Source organism: Euprymna scolopes, chromosome 7 (assembly GCF_053919585.1).
Source record: "Euprymna scolopes isolate OS-2025 chromosome 7, ASM5391958v1, whole genome shotgun sequence".
Classification (NCBI taxonomy): domain Eukaryota; kingdom Metazoa; phylum Mollusca; class Cephalopoda; order Sepiida; family Sepiolidae; genus Euprymna; species Euprymna scolopes.
This window is the reverse complement of record NC_136488.1, coordinates 86,768,020-86,790,556: the sequence shown is the minus strand read 5'-3', so window position 1 is coordinate 86,790,556 and position 22,537 is coordinate 86,768,020. Positions and strand designations below refer to the sequence as shown.

Sequence of the window (22,537 nt, the reverse complement as noted above, 5' to 3'; positions counted from 1 at the left end):
CAATTTATATAGCAAAAACGACAACTCGAAACGGGCCTTGATTAGAACATTTCATAAGAAGCAGGTGTGAATATTTGATGCTCACACGCGTGTTGATTTGCAGATACACGAAGAAAAAAAAAACGCAAATCTATTTTCTGAATGCTTTGAAGTATTTTGAGTTTCGATTTCTTTCATTTATTAAAGATGCTTTCGTATTACGAAGCAGAGATGCGTATTCCAGCTAGTGCTACACATTTCTTGGCAATTGTTCAGAGTGATGTGTGAATATGAGACATCATGAGTTGTTATGATTAATGATTTCGACTATGGGAAATAGCTGATTGGTTGGTTTAATCATGTGACAGGGTTTTTTTTTAATATTGATGAGTCACCTGTGGAGAAGGGTTAATAGGTTATGAGGACGGTTCACGACAAGTATTAATTACAAAGGCTAGATTTAAAATTAAAAACATAGTGAAATAAACTAATGAAATGCAGACTCCACAATAGTATTGTAACATTTTATTCAGACTGAAACATAATTAAGTACTCTGGTTAATGTAATTTCAGAATATATAAATCTTGTTATAATAAGGAGAAAGTCTATTTTCATAAACCTCGTAATATTGTATGACATATTTCCAATCTATGAACGTTCGACACGAGCCAGACGACAGGATATCATTGTATCATCTTTGGACAGAACAGATACTAAGCGTTGAAATAATTTTTGCAGAAAATATTAAAAAAAATTAACATTTAAAACAAAGTAAGCACAATACTATCAAAAGTGCGGTGAAAAAAGAGGGATGATCGCTAGTTATTCACGTGATAAAACTCTCTATCCTACTCTTAACTAAAATCATCTCCGCCACTATAATACCACATTTGCTCTAGGGGCCGTCCCCACTTGATATTTCCTTAAATGTGATGGAAGTTTTATTTTCCTAAACTATATTTATGTACAAAAATTCATTGGAATAACATGGGAATGAAAAGAAAATTTAAACAATCGGTTAATAAGTCCCTTCCCTCCACCAAGCGCTTCTAAAGATTATACTGCTTACTGCTTTCCTTTTTGTTCAAAATCGAAAACAAGCAGGTCAAACTCTATATAGGAGTGGAATTTAAGTAGGAAAAAAACGGAGGAAGGAGTCTGGAGAATTGATGGTGTCATTCGAAGATAAATGCAATTTGGAAAAGGTCAAGAACAAATAATTCAAAGTGGGCGTGAAAATCTTGGAGAAGAAGATTAGTATCATTTTGAAGCTCGACCCGTCGGACGATAAATATCGAAAAATTGGCCAAAAACATTAATTCCTTTACCCTCAATTGGACACTTTTCTACAGGAAGGGATAGCTTTTTTCGCCGATATTTTCGAAAGTCTTCGCCTTTTTTCGATTGTCTAGCCTTAAGTTAAACCTACGTCACTTTCGGTTTAGGTTTAGGTTTTTGGTTTTTTTTTTTAACTTTCTTTTCCTCCTTCACGATGTGGGTTCGAGCCTGCCTGCCTACTACCACTTTTTTTTTTGCCCTCCCAATTTTCCTTCTTTTTTTTTTGCTCAACCAACACCCTTACACACACCTCCACTTACTTTTGTTCGAGCCTGCCTGCCTACTACCACTTTTTTTTTTTTTTGCTTAATACACACCTACAAATACCTAGACAGCGCCAGGAAGCCAGGCTAGTTCAATGATATATGAAGCTACTTTGGTGATTTTCTTATCAGTAATAGATGTAACTTTGAATGGGTTTCACACTCACCGGTCTTTAATCTCCTATATTTTTATATGCGAGATAATTATCTCGAAAATAATGCCTATCAAAGCAATCCATAGATTATTCCTCAGCTGAAGAAGGTTATCATAGCCAAAATCGAAGGAAGGAGGGTGTTAAAGTTATTGATAATTTTGCAAACCTTATCCAGTTGCGCTTATCATTAAACGGTGATAAAACAAAAAAACTCTGAGGCATTCATGACTAAAACTTAGTGGACAAGTCAAACATAGAGAATTCTATTTTAATCAACGATGATGTTATTGCAGGAAGGACGATGACTTTTTATTACTGATCCTATGGGTGGCATGTTTTGGGGTCAGCTTGTAGCAAGTACGGCATTAAACATAGAAACTTACCTGGAAATCTTGTGCTCGCAATGATGCATGCTCCATATGTTGCTGTGTTTTGGGCCTGTAATAGAAATGAAAAGAAAAATAAGGTTTTCAATATCAAGCAAATGCCATTCTTAATGTGAATATTACTTTTCTTTATTGTTAAAATGTGAAATATATACGTTTTGAATAAAAACATATTTCATTCACATTTTGATATTAAAAACATTTTTAAAACATATTTAATGAACATTAAACTTTTTAATTAATATTTGAAACGTATTTAATTTACATTTACAACATTTAATTAGTATTTAAAACATTAACACATTAATATTTAAAACATATTTAATGTAAATTAAAATTTTTAATTAATATTTGAAACATATTTAATTTAGATTTAAAACATTTAAATTACATTTAAAACATATTTAATTAATATTTAAAACATATTTAATGCACATTTAACTTTTTAATTAATATGTAAAACATTTAATTTACATTGAAAACATATTTAAGTAATATTTAAAACATAGTTAATGCGCATTTAACTTTTTAATTAATATTTAAAACATGTACGCGAAAACGGCTGGGCATATTTTTATGAAATTTCACATTAAGATACTTTATGTACCTGGCAGTGTTCTTAGATAAGTATTGTATCGAAATATCTTTCATGATAATCGATAATTAAAATAATCCAATGAAAGTAGGAACAGGTGATTTGGACCAACGTTAACACCTTACATAGCCTAACATCACAAGTGCGTCTGAGAAGTTTTATTGCCACACAAGCCGAAAGGCCTGACATATAAAATCAACAGTAGATTTTTTGATATGACAGGGACGTGTTTGAAATGGATGTTTCTGTTTAAAGCACAATTGCACCATGATACTTGACTTTTTTTTATTTTAAACTTAAATTCAAGCAATTATAACTGCGCAATCAGTAAGGCCAGGCATACAAAATCAACAGTTGGTCCTTTGATATGACACAGGCGCGTATGAAATGAATGTTTCTGTTTAAAACACAACTGAAGTATGATACTTGGCTTTTGCATTTTAAACTAATTCAAGCCATTATATATAAAAATAATGTTATGAAATCAATAGCAAGTTCTTTACAGTGCAATGTAGACTACAGTGTATTGTGGACTAAGTCACTGCGGAACGAGTTGTGAAGCTTCCTCCCTGTGCACTGCAGTGTTTACCCAACTAGAGCAGGCAATCAATCGATTTGATTGAAAAATGGTCGATTTCACTGATTTCGATGACAATAAAAATATGAGACATTATAAAACATTCCTTGATCATCATTTAATCTCGGGCAACGTCGAGTCTCCTTGTTAGTCGAATATATATTCAACAGTTTAATTAATACCGAAAACGTATAGTACTAGTAAGTATTAAGTATTTCTTATTTGTAATTGTACGTTACTTTTGATAATAATTTAAACATATTTGCAAAAATACATTTTTAGAGGCATTAAGTCAGGTCTTCAGTGATACATTGACCTCATTTCCGATTTTGAGTTCTGTAATACATTGGCTCAGGCAGCAACTTAGACCTGAAAGCTCTGTGTAAACTCATTTGAAGTAATATGCCACAAGATCTGACTAATTTTTAAGTGTGATGCCTCAATCAGCATCAGCCAATGAGAAAAAGTCCTTACTTTCACTTATATAGATGACTAGCGGGGGTGCCAGGCGTTGTCCGGGTATTTGTAGGTGTGTGAAAAAAAAGTGGTAATAGGCAGGCAGGATCGAACCTGTGACGCAAAGGCGGAAAAGAAAGTGAAAGAAAACCTGACATTTTACCACTATGCCATGACGCTACAGGAAGCGAAAAGCGTTCAAATTTACCGATGTCAATCAAAATTTGCAGAAATGGATAAATTAAGTGAATGAGTTTATCCAGGTGCAGAAATGAACGTCGGCTTTCTGCCGTTTAATTTATCGTACATTTATAAGCTACAATCAACATCCAAATGCATGCTTTGACGAGAATTACGGTTTTCAAAAGGCAAACAATTAAAAGATACATCTGCCTTACTTAAAAATTGCTAGGTTTATTTATGGTGTCTTTTACATATAAAAAAAACCCACCCAATACTTTTGCTGATGAGGAGACTTTGTTTAAAAAAATTATATGTATTGTCTATGGCTTAATGTCTATCACAATAAAAACATTGTTTCTGAAACAATCGTACAAATTATTGACTTTGTTGTTGTTCCTTCTTATGAAACAGATTTTTAATTTTCATTTTAATTTGAATTTTAAATTATCAATCACATTACTAAATATTAAAGTAGCTCTAGGATATTTGCCTATCGAGCTTATTATATATCTGAATTACAACAAGCACTGTTCTTTTCTTGTATTTTAATTAAATTAGTAATTTTACTATCACATTAAAATACACTCTGCTCTTTGAACTACTGTTCTAATCCCCTTTAAATTATATATATATATATATATATATATATATATATATATATATATATTTTAAGGTATTAAATTGAATCAAGTTATTAGTTAGTGAGTCTAGTGGTTTCAAGTTTTATAGAATACTGGAAGAAAATTTTCTATAAGACAATCCCAGCCAAATAAAATTGCTCAATATACTAGACAGAGCACATAAAATTAGAGTTTATATGTTCAAATGTCATTTAAAAAGAATCACTTTTCAAAATAAAAATTTATTGTTTGAATTAAAGAATACAATGTTTGACACAATACAATTCATGGATTAAGGATTCTAATTCAACCATTGTATCCTTTAGATCAAACAATAAATATTTATTTTTAAATATATATATATATATATATATATATATATATATGAAGTAATGTGACCAGATCCGACCGTTTTATATTGAGGCATATCCATCAACATATTTATTGTGACGACGAACTCAAAGCACTTGTACCCCTCTATGTAAATATCCCGACTAACTCAACAAGCAGCAAAATCCCACCCCCACATTGCAAAGATCACTAAATGTCGGAAAACTTTCTACTCAAATAGTTTCTTCCCTCGAGCAGCTAGACTTTGGAATTCCCCCTTGTATTGCTTCTTCCCAGACTGTACTGACATGCAGAAGTTCAAGTGTAATGTGAACAGACATCTCGTTTCTTAATTCCCTACACAGTAGCCCCTGTAAAGTTGATCTCAAATAGTAGTCCATTATGTCAAAGCGCCTTGTTTGGGATGAAATGACAGTAAAAACAAACAAACAAAAAACCTGAAATGTTGCGATAAGCTCCGATTGTTTTTAATGATGCATATCCATCAACGGTCATCCAAGGAGAACAAGCTCCGCTTCCTGATAATGGTTTTCTTCACTTTTTCTTCTTCGACTGAGTTAAATGATTATTAGAAAATATGCACCATTTGGATGATTCCAACTACTGTTCTCACCTTGAATGTTATTTGCATAACGCCTGGGCCTAATGTAATTTTCGACTGTCTTTTGGCGTATCTTATTTAGACAGGGATATTTCTGTCGAACTCGGAAATCCGCACGGAATGGTGTAGCATGCTCTCGCTCTGCCAGTCACAAGCGGATAGAAGTCTTAAGTAGTTTGCAAGTGTAGTCTTCATACAACTCGCATTCAAGATTAGAACAGTAGTTTAAATAATCCAAATTATAAACCCTCATAAAAACAATTTGGAAACATTCTAGAAAATAATTTATGGAAATATTAAAAGATCTTTTTCATTTATATTGTCTGATTAATTTCCTGCTTCCTTTTTTCAAGCTCGTTGGTCTAGTGGTCTCCATCAAGCTGCTGTTTTAGTAACTCAATGTAATATAGCTTCTTATTCAAGTAACTTCTTTTCTTAGTACCGCAGGCTTGTGGAACTCTCTTCCTGCTGTCTGTTTTTTTTTTTAATTTTTACCTTACACTAACCTTGATCTTTTCAAGAATAATGTAAATAGGCATCTCTTTTTGTTTGCAACAGTCATCTTTTATTCTTGTTAGCTCTTTACAGCAATTGACTTCACACTCTGTCTAGAACGATTTCATAAAAAAAAGGTTAGATGATTTTTTTTTAAAGTTATCTTTTGGATTATAATATGTTTTGTTACGCTTCTTCAATTAATTTATTTCGGCATCATCTTATTTCCTCAATTCCATTATAGAAAACCAATTTGTATTTGTCCCTTTTTTTTATAAAATTATTCGAAGATCAAAAGAATTCTCTGTAAAATGACCACAAAATTACTATTCAATAATTTCTCTTGGCAGCTCTCAAGTAGGAATTATCTGCAGATTTCAGCGAATGTACGATTTATTTCCAATAGCCCAAGAGCTGAATAAGTGACCCAGCCCAATATTTTAGATCCACAGACCAATTCCCCGTCGGCTGCTTACAAAGTGGAATCTATTGGCTAATTACATGTTTATTAGTTCCATTCTTCGATCTATTATTCTAAGAACACAAGAACGTTTTAGTGAAATGACCCCAACACTTTTATGGATTTACCTCCAATTGATCTCATCTAATAAAGTAGAATGTCTACGTTAATTGGAATTAGATGAGATTCTTTTTTGTTTTCAAGACCATAAGCGTGATTAAAAAAAATACTTCGACATCACTTCATAATTCTTCTTGGTTAAACTATTTACACTGATATTGCTTACGTGTTTCGATTGTATCTTTTTTTCACAATTTTGTACTTTCTTCCCTGTGATTCGGTTGTAGTTATATGGATAGATATACTGAGAAACAGATGTCTATCAACAATGGTGATTTGGTATCTGTCTGTCTGAAGCCAAAACTTCGATATAACTTCTATTACTAATGAAGATTTGGTATCCGTTTGAAACCGAACCTATATTATTACTTCCATTACGATAGGCGCTCCAAAAGTAATGCTTCCTATTTTTTTTATTCTGCTCGAATGGATCAGAGACGACTGAAACTGGCATTGTCATGATGACTGAACATATGCATTTATAACCTGGAAGTTTCATCTGTTATAAATACTGACGGTGTGAGACTTTAAGAAATCGACCCTTGTCATGGACGTGCGTCAGAAGCAGAGTTGTGTCATTGAATTCCTGGCAAAAGTGCATCGAGAATGTGGTGACTATGTAGAAAAATAAGTTCTGGATCATATAAGGTCGCTCGTATAATGATACCACTTTAGTCAGTCTGTTGTGCTTAAGTATGAAATAATATTTTCCTCGTCATCACTAAACGCAGAGACTAAATGGATTCCCCATAGCAATATGGACTTCAGCTTTGAAACGATTCAAACGCGCCATCTTTAAATTACACTTGAACAATTTCTTTTATTCATTTCTTTTAGTCGTAACCTTTCTTACTTCATTAGATCCATACAAACATTCCACTTGTATATGATATATTCTTTGACATTTAAACATCTCAAGATTCTTCAAAAGAAACGATCCAGAAAATGCTAATACTACACTCGAGAATTCTTTTAACTATTTTATAATTCTTGTACATCTTTGCGTGTCTTTTCAGCATGTGGTCATACAACAGTTTACCATTTTCTTTTCATATACTGTCCATTGCATTGTTGTTGTATTCTGCAAGATCCTTTAAGCTGCACTGGTTGTGAAGCAGAGGATGGACGGACGGACGGATAGAGGGTAGACAGGGCAATGTTGCATCGTATGGCTCTCTTCTCCACATTCACAGATGGTTGGGCCAGTTTTGTAGCCCCATCTGCTCGTAACAACTTTTGATCCCCCCATTTTTGTTTTCAGGAGGTTGAGTGTTTTCCATTGGAGTCAAGATGCTTCTGGGCTGGATCGGAGGATCTCAGAAGGGAAGATTTCTATGTCAATAGGCAAGAGGAGGTCAATCCCGTGTCGTCTGCTCCATAGCTGGAGTTTAGTATTTTCCTGAGATGTTGTTAGGAGTTTGGCATGGTTGTGGAAGCTTTTCATTGCCTTCAGTCATTAGACTACTGGATCACATTACTGTTAGTTTTTGTGATCTCTATAACTTCTTGGCTTACACTTGAAGGGACAGTGCCAGTAAGGATGTGCTAGTTGTTCAGTTTAGTAGGCTTCAGGCAGCGAATGCGGCAGGGGTTGTTCAATGTAAATCCTTTGAAGTAAATTAAAAAACGAGCGATGTCCATTCTTATGCTAGTTTTGTGAGATATTCCTTAGCAATAATCTAATTTGGTATATATGTTTTTATATACGTGACGCATGTTTTGGACGTTTTGAGATGAGGACAGATAGTTTGTATCATTTGGATTATTCAGATTACTATTCTCATCATTTCAGCCGATGTAGCCTCTCACCTTCTTTAGCTGTGCCTTGTTCAACTTGGGGATTTTTATGAATCTGCACGGAATTTCGTACCGAACACTTTATTAAGGTAAATTGTTCTCGTTTGATTAGTCATGACCAGGTAGAAGTCTGAAAAACCTTGTGAATGTCAAGATAGACTCTCCTTTTGGTTGACAGTGGTAACACTATGTTGGTTAGTAATGACAGACATTCTCTGAATTTACTCCAGTCACTCTTTAGAGTTAGGAGCGATACCACAGTCAACCAAGAAACGTGTCTATCAGGCATATGTATGCAGTGTGATGATGTATGGCAGTGAAACCTTGCTAGTGAGGATTAAGGACATGCGTTGCTTGGAGAGGAATATAAGTATGATGCAATAGATGTGTAATGAGACTTAAAAACAGATTTGATAACATTAAATAAAGATTAAATCTGGACAGTATAGGGAGAAGTGTGTGAAACAGGATTCTTTGATGGTATGGTCACATTGAAAAAATAAATGAAAGTTCTTGGGTTAGTAGTTGTAGGAAAGTTGTGTGAGCAAGTTCAGTTTACAGATGAAAAGCACAGTAAAACATAAGTAAATGCAAACGAATTTGAGAGAAAAAAGAATAAATAAAGACCTAGCCAGAGATAGGTTAGTTTGGAAGTTAATTTTTAAAAAGTTGTCTAACACATGCCAGCATGTAAAACAGAATTTAAACTTAAAATGACTTTACAGAAAGAGAGATAAATAAGGACCTGGCCAGAGATAGGTTAGTTTGGAAGTCAATTTCTATAAAGGCCATTCCACGCATGCCCGCATATAAAACGGACATTAAACCGATGATGATGATGATATAGATTGTGGTAGTGGTGGTGATAATGATAGTATTTAATATATATGAATAACAGTGACTTACAAATTAATTTGGGTGATATTTGTAATTATACAATCTTAGACGTTCTTGCCAAAGTAAATCTTCCAAGCATGTCTGTCCTCCTCTCCCAGAGATGTCTGCACTGGCTAGGGCACGTTTTTCGCACGCAGGATGACTGAATCCCCAAAGACATTCTGTATGGCGAGCTCTCAGCCGGCAGCAGACCAACTGGTAGACCATTCTTCAGACTTAAGGATGTATGCAAAAAGGACTTAAAATCCGGCAACATTAACCCTGTTGACCTCGAATCCTACACTGCAGACCGTGACTCCCGGAGGGTCAAAGAAAGAAGTGTGTCCGGCTAAGCAAGGAGAGAAGAAATGAACAGTGAGAGGAGAAGAGAGGCGGGCACAAAAAGACAGCAGCAGCATCGGCAGAGCCTGACGGAGGGTATCCCTGCAGGAAGTGCAACAAAATATGCTGCTCCCACATCGGTCTGCTTAATCACATCAACAGCTGCCACCACTCATGACAACCTTCAGGCGCGATTCTCCATCGTCTATCTGGACGGAAGGACGCCAACAACAATCTTAGGACTAATAGGCTCTATGAAAACGATATCTCATGTTAGGAATTGTGTCCATATTGGAAAACAATACTACCAAATTGATGACCTTGTCAATAGGGTTAATGCAGCATTTGTCTATAGATTGTCAGATCTAATGTTATTCTTAGTTCATTTGTCAATTGAGTAAATACAAGAGCTTATAAAAAATAAAAACAAAAAAAAAAGAACACGAACCAAGTTTCAAGCTAGTTAGTATTTCTGACAGACTCGAGAATCTGTGTCGAATTTAATCTACAATGATAACTTGATCTTTTTTCGTCAGCCATGACCGAATAGAAGTGTTCAGTAAGCTGTTATTGTATTCTTACTATCACCCGCACTGAGGATTGGATCTTCAACCTCTAGTAGACTGTCACTTAGAACTGATTATGAAATAAGCACTTTATTCGTTTCGCCATGCGTATTATTGATTTGGTTATTTTAATGCAGAATCTGGTCCTTTTTAGTAAAAGCTTTTATGCTTCAAATTCTTTATATTTTCACATATTTACTCATGGTATTTGGTTTGGTTATTTTGTTTTATGGCATATCAATCCTTTTCGGGTTATTTTAATGCTAAATTTGGCCATTTTTGCAAATTTTTTTATGCATCCAGTTCTTTATAACTTCAAATATGTATTGATTGGGATTGTCGGACTGACTTCCTCACCTTGGTTGTTATAGTCACAAAGTTTTTGCCTTTTTGCCTTCCGGCCTTCATCAGGTGTTTTGTATCGAACTGGGGAACCGTTTGTTAGGAGTCTCGAACAAAATACCTGATGAAGGCCGGAGGGCAAAACGGCCGAAACGTTGTGACTATAACAACCAAGATGAGGAAGTCAGTCCGATAATCTCAATCAATGAAAACACCTCATCTCAAAAATACAGACAATTTCAAATATGTATTGAAGGTGTTTGGTTTGTTTGATTTGTTTTATGGCATATGAACTCTTTTCAAGTTTAGTCGTTCCCGTAAAAGTTTTATATCCTTCAAGTTCTTTATATCTTAAAATATTTATTCATGGTGTTTGGTTTGGTTGCTTTTTAGAGAAAAAAATGCTGTTTTAGTTTTTTGGGGGTATATAGAATATGATCGGATTTTGCAAAGGGAAAGGAAAAACAAACAATAACATAAATGTTTAGTGCATTTTAGGTCATGAAGACGGTATCTTCAGACAGTCTGATCTGGTAGCACCACGGATCTTGTTGAAGATTGTTACTATTATTGACATATTGATGATGTTAATGATGTTGATGATGTTGATGATGTTGATGATGTTAATGATGTTGATGATGTTGATGATGTTGATATCAAAAGTCAGCGAAGAGGATAGAAGGATGACAATAATAATTTCCTAGGATTCAGTTTTTTCGTGTCAACTTCAAAATGTCAATTCTTAAACTTTTGCATTTTTAATTAATCACTAATGATTGCAATCTTCCGCAAGAATTAATTTGATTTGAGAATTGGCAAATATTTCTTTTTTTTTTTTTTTCAGAAAAACAAGTTTCATTTTTATTCCAATGTTTTTCTGCGTCGTTTTTCATGTTTTTCCTATCAGATGAGGACACTTTTTGTTTAATCTGGTTTTATTATTTTTATCCGGAATTTTTGATGTTTTATCAAAAAAAAAAAAAAAAAAAAAAGAAGGAAACTAGAGCATTGTCTTTTTTGTCTTTTATCTTTCCGACTGAAGTCAAGTGAAAACAAATGATATTGATTGGAAACATTTCTTTCTTTTCGCAATTTAGTGAAATTGGTCTGTATCTGCGGAAATCACAAAATTGGAAATAGACAGGGAAAAATATTTTAGAAAATCAAATCTATATACCTATAAAAGTGTCTGTCTGTGTGTATGTGTGTGTGTGTACATTTCCCTACAAATTACTCTGTCAATTTTCAGTCGTCAGAAGATTCGAGATTTGATATAAGGGGTATTGAGATTTGGGACAAATTTTTTAATCGGTTTTCGAACAGAAATTTGACTGTTAATGGGGTCCAAGTTCAACGATTTGACCTTTGAAAAGTCTACCGAACTCCTCTGCCAATTTTTGGTCTAAACACTTGAAATTTAAGATGTAGGTTACTTGGACATAAATCAAACTTTTTAATTTGATTTGAGCCCAAAACAATAAATGTTATGGGGTCAAAATTGGGGTAAAGTTTTTTAAAAAATTACCCTTGCGGTCTCTATCAAATTACTCAGCCAATTTCTGGTCTAAACATTCGAAATTTTATATAAAATGTATTCAGACATAGGGCAAGCGTTTTACTCGATTTTTCGCTGAAAATTTGGCTTTCAAGGGGTCAAAATTTCAGTCTCTAGCAAACTATTCTATTCTAGTTAATTTTAGGTCTAAACATTTGAAATTTTACATAAAGGGTATTTAGACACGCAGCAATCTTTTTAATCAGTTTATGGACGAAAATTTGGCTACCAAGAAGTCAAAGTTGAAAGGGATAGCCTTTGTAGACTCTACTAAACTCCCCCGCCAATTTTGAATCTAAACACTTGAAATTTTAGGTGTAGGTTACCTGGACATGCGTTAAACTTTTAAATATATATATACATATGCACATAAAGTTATGAACAGTACATAGGGCCCAAACAAAACCGGGTTGAACTGCTAATAAGAATAAAAGATAAAAAAGAAAAATTTCCAGAATTTTCTCTTCCTCTCTAAAAATATATAACGAATAAATGAAAGTTGCACACGGTGAAGTATATAATTGCACTAAAACAAACAATAAAGTTAAAATTACTATATTAAAAAAAATTAGATCAAAAAAATTAAAATTAACCCCCCAAAAATTAAAATAATAGATTAATATATTTATTTGGATTATTCGAACTATTCTTATGTTGATTGAAATTTTCATAAAGTTTCAGTCGGTGTAATCTCTATAGGAATATCTTATCAACTCGGGAACCTTTCTGTCAAACTCGGTAACCTATCTGTTAAACTTGACAACCTTTCTGTCAAACTCGGCAACCTTTCTGTCAAACTCGGTAACCTTTCTGGCAAACTCGGTAACCTATCTGTTAAACTTGGCAAACTTTCTGTCAAACTCGGGAATTTACATGAAATTTCGAACAGCACCCAGTATTAAATCCACATAGGTAACATGCTCTAATTAATCAGTCACAACTGGGTAGAACTCCTGAGAAATTCGCAATTGTATTTTTTTTGTCAACCTCCAGAAGAGTGTAACACTTCCAAGTGAATTTTACCTAGTACTTTATCGACTAAACACAGGTCTTTGCATAAAAATAGATTTTCAAGTTCAACAGGAAGATTCTAAAGTTCGACAATATACACCTCAACAAGCTTGGAAGTTACATCGATCAAAACGCTGTAAAAATAGCACCCAGAATGACAAGAGTAGTCCGAAGAACTCAAATAGTACAAATAATTAATCCTCATCTCAAAAATCAGAAACATAATATATATATATACATACATATATATATATATATATATATATATATATATATATATATAAAATAAAAAATACAAACTTATTCATCTGTTAACTACGTTTTAGGCATGAGGCACTAGAACCTCAAATTTGATAGGAATGATCCCATGCTTATAAAAATTATCTTTAGGGAATAATATATATTTTTTTTTTGAGAAAGTGCTGAAATAAGCGTGAACACTTTCTATGTAAAACTTGGAATGAGATTTAAGTCTTGGTTATATTTAAAAAATATTAAACATCCAATTGAGTTTCATCAATTTCAGATTATAAATATAGACATTTTTTTTTTCTTACAAAAAAGTCACCGTTTATCAAGGCCTAAAGGTCACTCTAAGATAAGAGTTAATGAGTTTCTGATGTCAGATCGAGTGTGGGAAAACATTGTGATATTCGGCAGTAGTGGAAATCGACTAGAATTTAATTATTTAAGAGGACGGTTCAACAAGAACTTATTTAGAAAAGGACTATGTTATAGTTAGCTGGGAAGCAACCGCGAGGTATTGTGTTCCACACGCGAGCAGTTCTAGGATAAAATTTGTTTATGGAATTTTCGTTTAGTTTTAGGCACAGATAGAGAGTGTGTGAAATGTTGATACTGGTTGTTGCTACCCAAGTATTCGTTGTAAATGATTTACAGGAGGTGGGTGGTTAGATTATAGATAGAAGCTCAGTCGAGAACCTGCCATGAAAATAACCATAGAGCAAAAATGGACTCGGAACATCTCTTCTTTGAAAAAGACGTAATAAAGTAGGAAAGGTTTTCGCTCAATAGATAGCAAAGCTGGTTTTGTACTCTATCAAGGTAGGAAAGGGTGTCCGGAGGTGTGACAGCAGTCCTCCATTTTAGGACGTATTTGGTTCTTATACACCTAGAGGTTTGCGTCAGGAGTGAGATATCTTCTGGTCGCTGGGAAAATGTTTGGAATGATCCCACCATTTTTCCAACGACATTGGAAACAGATTTGAAGTGAGTTTTACATTTCAGGTTAGGAACGAATGAAATAGAAAATAAATCATATGTGAATTCATTTCGCTATGTGAGTTTATCTAAAACATAATGATCCATTTCAGAAACAAAACTAACATTTGAAACTACGTTATAAGAATGAAGCTAGTTATGAGTGAGAAAAAAAAATGATAATCTTTTGTGTAGAGATGAGAGAATTTCTAAAAGTCGATGAATGTTGCTTTATTGCAGAAGATTCTCCTTCTGACTCGGCTCTAACATTCGATGATGGCACTGGTATGCTGGAAGGGATAAACGAGACAAAAGATCTTGACCTTCTGGTTGACTCGTTCCTTCAAGACATCTAAATATTATATTCAGGCTACCAAAAAAAAAAAAAAAGAAAAAATCACGTAGTACCATCGATTACGTAGTGATTTTATTTTGGCCTACAATTTCATCAACAGACATTATGATATGTATGAAGACCTATTATGTATTCCTGGGTGCTTATTCAGATTGGCACTTATGGCTGTAAGTAAAAGTAAAAAAAGATACATAATGTCTTGTTACAGAACAAAGATGTCACATTCCCCAAACCATGTAAATTGATCAAGTAGTTCTATTGAAAACTAAGAAAATAAAAATTTACGATTTTTAGCAATTTTACTAATCGTAGTATTAAACTGATTAGGCTGATTTTTCACCTCGATACTTCGATTTGAGTTGTCCCCTCTTTTGTTTTTTATTTAATCACGTTTTAATCATGGCCGACGAAAACACTACAACTTGCTTAGTTGTAAATTCGATTTTATTGAATAAATAAATACTTGATCAAATTACGTGATTTTTGGAATATTTCATATTCGTTCTGTGACTGGTGCGCACATCATACAGACTTTCCTGTATTTTCTTTACTTTTTATTGCCGCTATAAGTGGCAATATGAATAAGCACCCATTTCTGCACCAGAAAGAAACTATTTCACTGCCGATTGTGATAAAACTGAAGAAGGGCCACTTTCTCAATCAGAATCACTAGACCTTGGATAGATTTCCTAGCGAATAATAAACGCACCAACGATGAATTTGAACAGGTGCTACACTATTGTACCCTATTCTGTGTAAAGTTATACCACACTTTCCTTACATCATAACTGAAGCATGATTGTTTTTTCTTCACGAGTTCGGTATCGTTTTGAAGCTCATACCTTCAGACGACAAATATCGAAAAATTGGCTAAAAACATTAATTCCTTCATCCTTAACTGAGCACTTTTCTATAGGGTGAGGTCGCTTTTTTCGCCGATATTTTCGAAAGTCATCCTCGCTTTTCGATTGACTAGCCTTAATTTAAACCTACGTCACTTCCGGTTTGGTGATGAACGCAACTGCAAAGACGTATTTTTTTTTCACATTCTTTTTCTCCTTCTCGGTATGGGTTCGAGCCTGCCTGCCTTCTACCACTTTATCTATTTATTCATTTTTGTTCAACACACACCTCAAAATACCTGAGCAACGCCGGGCACCCAGGTTAGTATCATTGAAGGGGGAGGAAGGCAGCTGTTATAGATTATCATTCGAGGGGAGAAAACAGACGTCTCAGCTACAGAGAAATTACGGGGTTAATTGCATGAATTTACATTTTAGGATCGTTTTTATCGTTAAGCAATGCAAGATTTGTTTCGAATAACTTAACTGTTAATTATATGATAACAAGTCAGCCATTTTGCTACTGAAAGTTCACTTCCAGCAGGAAAAAATTCTCGCGTGTAATATTCTTCATTTACAAGAAAATTTGTTTTTGTATGACTTATGTCAATACTGTAACGTAGTACACGTTTACACACGCGTTAACATGTGAGAAACTCGGGACCCAACACGTTGTAGCATAGTATATCGCAAGAAGCAGGAGACACTTCCGACTCACTTTTTTCCGTTGGAACAAGATTCAGCTTTTGCTACTTTCTCAAATAAAACGTGATCTTGATCATCAGTCTGCATACACGTTCTTCTTTTTATAATTTTTTTCCTTACCTAGCCATGACGTCACTTCACATACGGCTCTGTCATTTGCATACAGTTGCCATATGTGCGTCCACACTGCTACGATACTGTAAATTTCTTGCCTTGACATTATACAAAATCAACTTTGCAATCTAGTAGGAGATGATCTCTTTTCTTTCCTTCAATCCATTTCTCCCATTAGAGATGTTGACAGTTTTTTCCCCAGCATTATCAGAATTTCTATGGTAGGTTCTCGACTGAGCTTCCTTTTTTTTACATAGGCATCACCACTTATCAAGGCCGAGAGGCCACTCGAGGATAAGGGTTAAAGAGTCTACAGTAGTCAATTGGACAATATAGGAATCGATAGTAATGGAAATTCAGTAAACTTGTTAACTCAAGTCAAACGGCTCATCAAAAACTTGTTTATGTTGGACTTGAAGACAACTATATTGCTAGAAAGCAGGAAAACGGAAAGACCCCCCCCCTTTTCCAGCGGCCTTGGCGGCAACGGATTTGATGTATGTGTTCCATTTCAGATCAGGAGTAAAGGTCAAGCCTAGAAACTTTTCAAAACATGAGGCTTCCCCAAGACGAGAGCTATTCATTTCAATTGATGCCAGATGGGGATCAGAGTGTTGATGATGCAAAGATAAAAGCTTGGTATTAGATGCATTAAAAGTAACCAGCCACTTCTTTCCCCATTGTACCACATGCTCAAGACCAAAAGAGAGAGAATTGGAGTGAACTTGATCGTTTACGGTCTTAGATGTGTTATCATAGATGGTAGTGTCATCAGCAAAAATGTCTACGAATGATGTAAGGATGTGATTTGGAAGATGATTAATGTAGATCAGAAAGAGAGTTGGGCCCAGGATGGACCCCTGAGGGACTCCAGCATTAATATTGTGAGCTTCTGATTTCTGCCCATCAACTACTACTCTTATGAACCTACCAGAAAGAAATGATTTAATAATTGAGAAGATATTTCCAGCTATACCATAGCTGGAGATCTTGTGAAGTAAACCTTTATGCCATACCCTATCAAAGGCCTTAGATATGTCAAGAGCAATTTCCCTAAAAAGGTTGCCTCCGTCGAGAGATTTGCTAATCCTATGAGATATAATTGTAAGGACATCTGCTGTAGATCTAGCAGAACAGAAACCATATTGTGTGTCACTAAGAAGGTTATTTTTGCTGAGATGCTTGATTATTTCTCTATTTAATACAGATTTCAGCAACTTACTCATGATGCACAGGAGACTTATTGGCCTGTACTGAGAGGGAAATGAGCGATCACCTGAGTTCTTAAATACAGGACATACTGGTGAGATTTTTCCAGGGTGATGGGAAGCAATTCTCCTTAAAACAACGTTTAAACAGTTTTAGAAGTATGGGCGCTAGTTCTGGTTGAAAATTTTTGTGTACTATAATTGGAATACCATCAGGGCCGGTTGCTTTACTGGAATCAAGTTTTTGATTAGCTTGGGAACATCACATACAGATATTTGTATATCACATAGCATGTTTTCTCATACAGAAGGAAATATTGGGGGTTAGCAGCCTTGATCGCAAAGGGTAGAATTAGCTGCAAAGATCTTGGCAAAGAGTTTGGCTTTGTATGAGTCTGATGAGATTACCTCAGGTCCATGGATTATAGTTGGGATAGAGCACACGCTTCTGTTCAGGATTTTGTTTGCTATTTGCTAAAACTGGTGGGAACCAAGCCGCTGCTCAGCTACTTTGGACTTGACGGACTGAGCATACAAATCTCTTCGTTTCCCTATATAACTTTCTCAACATGTCATGTTATCAATACTAAAGAATTCTCTTGTTCTCTAGATACTACATAAATAAAATCACAAAAAACTTCCACGAAAAGAGTTTCTTTCTCAAAATTTTCCACTTGGAAAACAGCGGAAAATGTTTCCTTATGGACATGGTCGTTTTCAAATCCAATCTCAAGAAATATCCGTCATGTAACTCTGTGAATTAATCACAGTTCTCAATTTGTCCATAGTGATATTCTGGCATCCAAATAAAAACCTTAATAACTCTTATTCTCGAGTGGATTTTGTCCTTTGTAAGTGGTGAATCATTTGTATAACAAAAAGCAAGAAAAATTCACAAACGCATTTCTAAAGGTTATTTGTTGATAGTGTAACAGAACTGCCGATGCTGGTAACAGCAGCAGCAGTTGCATAATACATATGCAAATGACTGAGCCAGTGTGCAATGTGACGTCACAGCAAAGGGAAAGAAGAGAAAGGATTTCGTGATGGAAGAGCACGTGTTCAAGACATGACCAGAAAATTTTAAAATAACAGCAAGCAACACATGGGTGACAAGAGCATTTTAAAAAGACATGTCGTTACAAGAAATGAACTGTTTTAAGCAAGAGGCCTTTCATTGTTGGAAATATAAATAAATGCCTTTTGTTTAAAATTGATAAAGCGAGTCAAATTCCTTTTCTATTCTTTTCCTTTCCCTTTCTTCTGTTTCCTTGCGATAGAGTCTACATGTTACATGTTACAATAGCCTTGAATCAAAACTATCTAGAAACTATTACCGGATGCCAAATATTCACCCACTATTTCAAATATTTCCACATTGATTGCAGGTGATTAAATGACTTACTGACTAAATAGTTTTCCAAGGAATGATAGCAAATATAAAAATCAAATAAGATTTAATATATATATATATATATATATATATATATATATATATATATATATATATATATATATATATATATATATATATAATTTTAAAGGGTGAAAAACTTTCAACACCATATATATATACATTCAAAATGGTGAAATGGAAATATATTAAAAGTATTTGCACGTTTTCTTTCAAAATTTATGGCAACTGAATTAAAGGAATAGATAAGATAGTCAACATCATGAATTTTGGAATATAGTTTTGTCATTTATTTACTATATATATATATATATATATATATAAAGATTATGACCGTCCCATTAAGTGCAACTGTTTGAATCTCTCTTGCACTTGGTTCACAGTACATATTTGAAAGTCTGTTTCTTGAATTCTACGTGCTTCTATAATTACTGGAATGACAGAGACTTTCTATGATTCCAGTTCCTTTTCATATCATATGTAAAACCTTGGTATTTAGTTATCTTTTTTCCTCTCAGTTCTGTTTAATCAAGTATTATTGGGGACACTGACTTCTACTGAGGTTGTTTCTTTCTCCTTTTTATGCCATATCACTATGTTAGGTTCTATGGTTCCATTTCCCAGGTATGTAGCTGTAAAAATTGCATAGTCATATTGGATGGTGTATGACTTATTTCCGACTGTTCTTTCTGGTAAACATGTTCCCAGGATTTGCTGCTGCATTCGATATTCGACTTTTTTACAGATATTCAAGTGGAGATATTTACACACTTGATTGTGTCACGTCGTATAGTAGCCATCCCCAACAGAACCTTACAATGTCAGGTGGCTCACACCCTTTTCTTCAGAACCTGCACTTGCCCTCATTGTTTATAGACCACTCATCATCTTAAAAGCATTGGTCATCAAACCTTAATCTTGGCCAGTCATTATATTCCTCTCCTGATCACAGTGGAGCGATCCTCTTTTTATCCAATCTTACTATAGAGCCTTCCTTATCTATACATCCTAAGTGAATTTATCAAATAAATACTTTGCATGCTGTTGGTTGGTTGGTCCATTCTTCCAATTTTTTGCAATGGAAATTCTTGGTATATATATATATATATATATATATATATATATATATATATATATATATATTAGGAGGCATATTTGGTAAAAATAGGTGAAAAAGTGCTCAATATGTGAGTAAAGCTAAATATGTTCTTATTCTTTCAACCTCGGGGTTTTTTTTTTACTCAAATCAATCAACTTTAATTATCTGAAGGGATGGACAGGTGTTTTTTTATTGTCCTGTTTATTGAAATATTTTGTAATGATTTGAGCAAAAACAAAAAACAAACCCCGAGGTTGAAAGAATAAAAATATGTGTGTGTGTGTGTGTGTGTGTGTGTATCTCTCTCTATTTTTTTTTTATAGTTATGAAAGCTGTTCAAGAAATTAAATGGGTCCACTTTAGATAGAGAGAAAGCGATCAACTTTAACGTAATTGCAATATTCTGACTTCTGATCGATGAATGCCTTCTGACTGGTTGTTATACTTTGTCCGAAAAGTCACTGAAGGGTTTTGAACTTAAATAGATTCTTTATTTTTGAGCGACGTTTTGGACACCTCTTACTTGGCATTTATAGGCACTTAATTCCCTCAATTATTGCATTAATTGCCATAGTTTCAGATCAAAATCCGGTGTCATGACTTAAATTATAAATTAAAAGTGACGATAACAAATTCATAGGTAAGAAATCTTGCAATCCATAAACACGTGTTAAAAATAAAAGTAAACTTTCTTGCGTTTGGTAACAGTTATTTGTGATGAATATTTTTTTTTCTGCTTTTGTTAATTGTACTACACAATGGACAACTTGTTTTAATTATTTATTTATCTTTCTTTTTAAAAAAAAAAACTTTGTAAGTTCGAGGAAGATTAAAGGTTACATCGGTTGAAACGTTATGAAAATAACATCTAAGATGAGAATGGTAGTCTGAATAATCGAAATTATCCAAAACAAAGCATTTCTTTCTCTGGTTTTTGTTTCCTCTTTTAATCCAAGAACGTGATATATAAAATTCTTCTTACTATTATTTGAACATTAAGGTCAACGTTTTTTTATTATTATTTTTTAAACCTAAAACTAACAAATTGCTTCGAAAATATATCTCGAGCGATAAATAAAACTGCCGATAACAAATTCATAGATAATTTTACAATCCATAAACACACGTTAAACGTGTATAAAATGGAAAAGTAGATTTACTTGCATTTGGTAACAGTTATTTCTTTCCTATTTGCACCATTTCACCATTTTATAGAAAACAGTTAGTCTGCAGGCTTACAGAAATATTAGGGTGGTGCAAAAACAATATCGTTTTCTCACATATGTTACTTTCATATATAATTTCTGAATTAATTCATTTATATATATATATATATATATATATATATATATATATATATATATATATATATATATATAGCCATGTTATATATCATTTTAAAGTGCGTTTTTCGCTCTACCGAATCGTGTTATTCGTTACTATTCTTAATCTCTTCATTCATTTTATTGCAGGCTTTTCGACAGCATGGACAAAATTCAAATTCGCACAATTTTCTTGTTCCAGTTCAAACTAGGTTGTGAAGCTGCTGAGACAACTTGTGATATCAATGTTGCGTTTGGCCCAGGAACCACAAACGAACGTGTGGCATAACGGTTGTTCAAGAAATTTTACAATGGTGACGAGACTCTCAAAGATGAAGATGATCGCGGCCGGCCGACAATAGTTGATAACAAACATTTGGAAGCATTAATTGAAGCCGATCCTCGCAAAACCACATGAAAAGTTGCTGTTGAACTCCTTGTCGACCAGTCGTTGGCCATTGAAAGCAAATAAGGAAGTAAAAAAAGTTGAATAAGTGGGTGCTGCATGAATTGAACGATAATCAAAAACCAAAAAAACGTCATTCTTAGGTGTCTTCTACGCTCCTTCTGTGCAACAAAAACAACCGACTTCTCAAGTGGATCCCCTATGACAACTCGCGATGTTCGTCACAATGGTTGGATACCAGAGAAGGTCCACCACAGTTCCCGAAGTCGAAATTGCACCAAAAAAAAAAAAAAGGTTATGGTGACTGTTTGGTGGTCTGTGACTGGTCTCATTTATCAGAGCTTCTTGAATCTGGGCGAAACTATTACGACGGAGAAGTACTGCCAACAAATTGATGAAATGCACCAGAAGCTCCAACGTATGTGCCCGAGATTGGTCAATATGAAGGGAACCATTCTCCTCCATGACAACGCTCGCCTACATAATGCTCAAATGACCCTGCAGAAGCTGAACGAATTGAGCTACGAGACTGCCTCATCCGCCATATTCCCCATACCTCTTGCCCACCGATTATTACTTTTTCAAGCATCTCAATAACTTCATGCACAAAAAATGCTTCTAAAGACGAGATGATGCCGAATCGGCCTTCAGTGACTTCATCGCTTCCAGAACAGGTTTTTATGCTAATGGGATAAATAAACCTGTTTCTTGCTGGCAAAAATGTGTCGATTCTAATGGTTTTTTTTATTTCGATTAATAAAGTTTATTACGAAAGGAGTTAT

General features: G+C 34.2%; 1 protein-coding gene across 21 annotated transcripts in view; it reads right to left on the bottom strand.

Annotated features, from left to right (window-relative positions):
* LOC145279820 (otoferlin-like) overlaps window positions 1-22,537 on the bottom strand; it is a 1,618,966-nt gene that overhangs the window by 1,147,375 nt on the left and 449,054 nt on the right. For all 21 annotated transcript variants that reach the window (XM_080131202.1, XM_080131198.1, XM_080131211.1 and 18 more), the window contains exon 8: window positions 2,120-2,174. In XM_080131202.1, coding sequence (XP_079987328.1) covers window positions 2,120-2,174 — 55 coding nt within the window. The remainder of the gene's footprint in view (window positions 1-2,119; window positions 2,175-22,537) is intronic.